The 6590-nt window shown below is 45.6% G+C and overlaps 1 protein-coding gene across 1 annotated transcript in view; it reads right to left on the bottom strand.

Moving 5' to 3' along the window:
* KIAA1549 (KIAA1549 ortholog) overlaps nt 1-6590 on the bottom strand; it is a gene marked incomplete at its 5' end in the record, with an annotated part of 130572 nt that overhangs the window by 39318 nt on the left and 84664 nt on the right. The window contains one exon of the mRNA XM_015572666.1: nt 3223-3422. Coding sequence (XP_015428152.1) covers nt 3223-3422 — 200 coding nt within the window. The remainder of the gene's footprint in view (nt 1-3222; nt 3423-6590) is intronic.

Genomic DNA, 6590 nt, shown 5'->3' with positions numbered 1-6590 from the left:
CGGCAATGAGGCGACCTCACTGTGCAGATCAGGACGGGCTCGCCGGGAATCGGAGGAGAGAGCAGGACGCAGGCCAGGACAAAACGGAACCTTCCTGGCTGCGCCGCAGTCGACCAAAAGCCACCTACTTCTTTGAGACAGTTTGAGAAGGACAGTCCGCTGCATGAGGTTCTCGGAAACTTACCAGCAGGAGAATTAAGAAAGCCCCTCTTAGCCCCGGCCAGGTGGCTCAGTTGGTTGGAGCATCATCCCCATACACCAAAGAGGTTGCGGGTTCGATCCCTGGTCAGGGTGTGTGCAAGAGGCACCAATCGATGTCTGTTTCTTTCTCTCCCTTCCTTGTTCCCTCCCTTCCTCTTTCTCTCTCCCTCCCCCATTCCTCTCTCTCTAAGATGAATAAGCATATCCTCGGGTGAAAATTTTTTTTTTTAAAAAAAAGCCCCTCTTACTCTATCAGGATCTAACTGTTCTTTGAAATACATGAGGTCCTCACAGGAGAACCAGAAGAATCAAGATATGCTAGGAATTTGCACTAGAACCTCCCAGTAAGAAAACATTTCAATTACAATGTATGAAGGGTATAGGTCAGTACAGCAGTATTGATAATGTTCTAGTTCTCGGGTTGGGTTTTGATTTCATTATGGTTTATGATCAATCTATATTATCGATAGTCATACGTATGCATCAACTACTACATCTGAAAAAGAAGTAGAAGAAAGGTTGGAGATGCATGCTATCAAGTTGTGAGGCCACAGGTCAGGAAGCACGTCTCTTCTCTCTTTCACCAGGTGGAGAACCCACTCCAGGTGTTCACACATGGCAGGTACGGAGGCACACGCAGCATGTGGCTGATGGAGACGGGTCTGGGCTGGGACTGGTCTGCACAGGGCTAGGGCTCCCAACCACTGGCGAGAAGGGACAACATTCCCCATCCTGAACCCACGGCGCACACTCTGTGGCCACGTCCTTGGCAAGCAGCCAAAGCGGTGTGGCTGGGAGAAACTCTAAGAACTCTTGCAAGACTTCTACAAGACGATCCACTGTACGGATCACCTTTAAAGTGGAGATGAGGGCTCAACTGTGCCAATTTCTCAGAACTGAACAGCTGCAGGAGTTCCTTAGCGGCAGGAAACCGACTGGAATGAAGCTGCCTTATGCGCCTTCCCAAATGGCATTCACTCCACTCATTGTCCAGCCCAGGTCAAATCTCTCAAGTTCAAGGTAACAGTGGGCTGGCCTGGCCTTCTGGTTCCCACCCAACATCTTAGGTTGAAGCACATCCAACTCACTCTTCCAGGATTCACTGGAATGGGGTTTTGCTAGGAATGACCTAGAGCAGTGGTTCTCAACCTTCCTCATGCCGCGACCCTTTAATACAGTTCCTCATGTTGTGGTGACCCCCAACCATAAAATTATTTTCGTTGCTACTTCATAACTGTAATTTTGCTACTGTTATGAATCGTAATGTAAATATCTGATATGCAGGATGTATTTTCATTGTTACAAATTGAACATAATTAAAGCATAGTGATTAATCACAAAAACAATATGTAATTATATATGTGTTTTCTGATGGTCTTAGGCGACCCCTGTGAAAGGGTCGTTCGACCCCCAAAGCGGTCAGGACCCACAGGTTGAGAACCACTGAGCAAGAGCCTTGGAGCCGGAGGAGATCTATGAGGAATCACAAAGTTTACTATGGTTCCAAGACCACCCCAGGTTCCATTCTCACTAGGAGAATTCACAGGACTCAGCCGTGAGCCCCAGTTATTACAGCAAAAGGACACAAAGCAAAATCAGCAATGGGCCTGCTGGAGGGACCAGTCATCATCTTCCAAGAGTCCTCTCCCACTGGGTCACACAGGATGTGCTTCATCCCTCCAGCCGTGAGCTGTGACAACACATGTGAAATGTCCACCAGGATGCTCGCCAGAGACTCAATACCCAGGGTTTTTAATGGGGGCTGGTCACACAGGCACCCGCCCACCACACGGAAGGAAGGAAGGAAGGAAGGAAGGGAGGGAGGGAGGGAGGGAGGGAGGGAGGAAGGGGGGAAGGGAGGGAGGAAGGGGTGAGAGAGAGAGAGAGAGAAACATAGAAACACTGATGGGAGAGAGACATCGATAGGTTACCTCCTGCGCAAGGCCAACCAGAGACCAGGGATCAAACCTGCAATTCAGGTGGTGCCCTTGACCAGGAATCAAACTCATAACCCTTGGGTGCCCGGGCTGGTGCTCTAACTACTGAGCAACATCAGCCAGGGCAAACTGAGGTTAGTTTTAAAATTAAGAATACCTGTCAGCATCTCATACCTTTAGCAAACTTCTGACAATAACTTTCACTCAGTTTTCAGCACTAACCAAATCAGCATGTGAGCTTTTGTATGTACGTCCCTTTTAATACAAATACCTCTTTGTTAATCCCACCACACCGCCCCCACCCCCTGCCCCACACCGCCTGGCATGTCCCAAAATTCCAAACTCTCAGAAAGAAAGCAGATATTCAGCACAAATCATATTGTTTGCACAGCTTAGGCACAGTGAGCCAACTCTGTTCTGCAAATGATGGGAATGTTTTAGAAATTCAAGTTCCCACAACCAGCCACAGGGTGAAGCAGGACTTCTACGGATAGCAGGCTCAGGTCTCTTTTCTGTACGTCTGCCAATGCACCTAACTGTGTCCCTGAACAGTATCTGATCTAAAAATACTGAGTATAATTTTTTTTGGTGAATCCTCACCCAAGGATATTTTTCCATTGATTTTTAGAGAGATGGAAGGAAGGAAGGAAGGAAGGAAGGAAGGAAGGAAGGGAAGGAAGGAAGGAAGGAAGGGAGGGAGGGAGGGAGGGAGGGAGGGAGGAAGGGGGGAAGGGAGGGAGGAAGGGGTGAGAGAGAGAGAGAGAGAAACATAGAAACACTGATGGGAGAGAGACATCGATAGGTTACCTCCTGCGCAAGGCCAACCAGAGACCAGGGATCAAACCTGCAATTCAGGTGGTGCCCTTGACCAGGAATCAAACTCATAACCCTTGGGTGCCCGGGCTGGTGCTCTAACTACTGAGCAACATCAGCCAGGGCAAACTGAGGTTAGTTTTAAAATTAAGAATACCTGTCAGCATCTCATACCTTTAGCAAACTTCTGACAATAACTTTCACTCAGTTTTCAGCACTAACCAAATCAGCATGTGAGCTTTTGTATGTACGTCCCTTTTAATACAAATACCTCTTTGTTAATTTTGTTGGTTTCTGCCACTCGGTCGGCCAGGTGGTGGACCGGAGGTGCAGGGATGGGCTGCATGGCGATCAGCTGGATCTTACTGGGGCCCCGCCGGCTGGCCTCGGAGGAGCGGGGGAGCCTGTCCACGTGCTCGAAGATGGAGGCAGACGAGGGCTGCTCGTTCCCTGAACTGGGGGGTGGCGGCCCTGCAACAGGAGGGGAAGCCAGAAAATAAATACATAAAGTCCTAAAGAAACAGCAAAGAATCAAAATTACGGATTAATCCTTAAAGAATCCACAGATGCACATCACTGCTCTGTGGCAGAGGACTTCAAATGGGCCTGTTTGAGCTTACAGTATCCGGGTTCAATATCGGCTCCTTCAGCCTCACTGAAAGTTACGAATGTCAGCAGAAAGATGTGAAAACCATTATGACACTTTGTGCCAAAAATCGCCCAGTTTTGTCTAAAGGGCTTTCAAAGTCTTCAATCAGAAAGGGTAAAGGGCGGGAGGGACCTGAGCGGCTCAGTCAATTGTCATTTATACAACGCATAGCAGCTCTGAACTTCACTCTCATTTACGATGACACAGATGTAGTTGCCAAGGCAATTATGCTCAAGACGAGGGGACTGTGGGCATGCAGGCAGGTGCTGATGAACAACTGAACAATGAACACGTCCAGGTTTCTGATCAGATGCAGAAAGAAAATTAAGTTGAAGAGGTATGAGAGGAAAAAGCTGCTGCCTGGAGGGAAGCCATTCCCACTTTAAAAAGAGATGAAGAGTGTACTAAAATAGTTAAAAGAGGGGAAACTTTTTAAAAAAATATATGTTCTTATTGATTTTTAGATAGAGAGAAAGGGAGAGGGAAAGATAGAAACATCAGCGAGAGAGACACATTGATTGGCTGCCTCCTGCACGCCCCCTACTGGGGATAGAGCCAGCAACCCAAGCATCTGACCAGGAATCAAACCAGGGGCCTCTCCGTCCACAGGATGACACTATATCCACTGAGCCACACCAGCAGGCGGGGAAACTTTTTAAAGAAGTTAATTTTTAATGATGAAAAGAGTAAATGTATGGCATGTATATATATATTTTTTAATATATTTTTATTGATTTTTTACAGAGAGGAAGGGAGAGAGAGATAGAGAGTTAGAAACATCGATGGGAGAGAAACATCAATCAGCCGCCTCCTGCACACCTCCCACTGGGGATGTGCCCGCAACCCAGGCACATGCCCCTGACCGGAATCGAACCTGGGACCCTTCAGTCCGCAGGCCAACGCGCAATCCACTGAGCCAAACCGGTTTCGGCGGCATGTATATATTTATCACAACTTTTTTAATTTTTTGAAAGTAATCAGAACTGCAAAAAAAAGTTTAAATACGTAGAAAGAAGAAACAATTAAAAATATTAACAGACTAAATCTTGGTATAATGGGTGATTTTCTCCAATTTCTTATATTTTCTGTAATAATGATTTTGTCTGAGTATTACTTTATGAACTTTAATTTTAAGAAGGCAAAAAAAATAGAGATGGAGAGAGATAAAGAGGGACTGAATAGATGAAAGACCTCCATGGAGCTATTTAGACGCATGAAGACTGATCAACCACAGTTACCTCCAGTCATTCTGGACGCTGTTTTAAATTAAATGGATCACAGGCCATGCAAGCATGCAGAAACTGTTTTCAAACAAAAGCCTGAGGTTTGAAGCCTCAAGCGTAACTGAAAATTATGGAGGTTTCTCCTCAAGGTAAAAACAAAGCAGTAAAAACACAGCCAAGCACAGCAGTAAGAAATAACAGTTGATATTTGGTATAAAGAATACACATCGATGTTATGTAAGTTCTATATTTCCTCTCGATTTGAAGTCTATTCATCTGTTGCCCCAAGAGACTGGAAATGATGTACATAACTGTGAATGAACACCATCTCGTAGCAAGGAGGCCTGGCTGTCGGGATTCTGGCTTTCTTCCCCTGACTGTGCAATGCAAGTGGCCAGGCACCATCACTCGTCTGGTGGCAGCTTCTCAAATTGCAGGCACAGGGCCTAAGAGGAGATCATTAGCTTCACCAGATAGGCTGGCCTTGCTAACCCAATCTTATAGAGTGACAGCAAATGTCACAAAAGATAGCCCATTAACCACCTGACACCTAAAGGTGAGGTCCCTTTCCTCCAGGATGGTCAAAACGTCAGGGTGCAGAGAGCTCCAAATGGCTGGAAGGCAAGGGGGGGAGGGGCACAGAGGAGGAAAGGCCCCATCCACCCTCTGTGCTGTCTGTCTGCCTGTGTCACGGAGCTCAGGCCTGTGACTGGCTCCTGTCCACACCCATCCCACCCCCGCACTGTGGTCACGGATCCTGGCTCTATAATTCACCAGCTGCAACCAGAGGAGAGGCTGCACAAAAAACACTCAAGTTTACACACTGCCCACAGCCCAGTTCTTCTAAAGGGTTGAAAAGAGGGGTCTTTTTATTTATCATATACATATAATAGACATCGTATATTTGTCATATATATGATGTATGTATACATGTATTAAACACAAAGCCCAGTTTCCGATATATAATATGTATTTATTTATTTTTATTATTTGCTATGCATTGCACATTTTTTTAGAAAAACTACCTATGTAATAATGGCCAATGGAAAACACAATGCATAATCCTAGCTGGTTTGGCTCAGTGGATAGGGCGTCAGCCTGTGGACTAAAAGGTCTGGGGTTCGATTCCAGTCAAGGGCACATACCCAGGTTGCAGGCTTGATCCCCAGTAGGGGGCATGCAAGAGGCAGCTGATTAATGATTCTCTCTCATTACTGATGTTTCTATCTCTCGCTCCCTCTACCTTCCTCTCTGAAATCAATAAAAATATATTTTATAAAAAACACACACAATGCCTACACAGAGATTAATGCTATTTGAGTCCTGTCTTAAGGCAAGTAGGGACTTTGGATTAAAACCCCTTTCTCTTTAAATATAATAAAAACAAAAATATAATGATAGAAATTACAAAGGAGAATAACAGAGGAGCAGGAAATTTGAATAGTGGAATGCAAAAACAATAGACCATCTTTAAAGAATATGATTTCATCATCTACAAGTAAATACAATCCCATTGCCTTATTATTATTTTTTAAATATTTTTTTTGATTTTAGAGAGGAGGGGAGAGGGAGAAAGAGATAGAAACATCAATGATGAGAGAGAATCATTGATCGGCTGCCTCCTGCACACCCCACACTGGGGATCGAGGCCACAACCCGGACATACACCCTGACCAGGAATTGAACTGTGACCTTCTGGTTTATAAATCAATGCTCAACCATTGAGCCACACCAGCCAAGCTCTCTTCATCATCTCTTCATCTCTAT

The sequence above is a fragment of the Myotis davidii genome, unplaced genomic scaffold (genome assembly GCF_000327345.1).
Source record: "Myotis davidii unplaced genomic scaffold, ASM32734v1 scaffold329, whole genome shotgun sequence".
In the NCBI taxonomy this organism is placed as follows: Eukaryota; Metazoa; Chordata; class Mammalia; order Chiroptera; family Vespertilionidae; genus Myotis; species Myotis davidii.
This window is presented reverse-complemented; position numbering and strand designations above follow the sequence as displayed.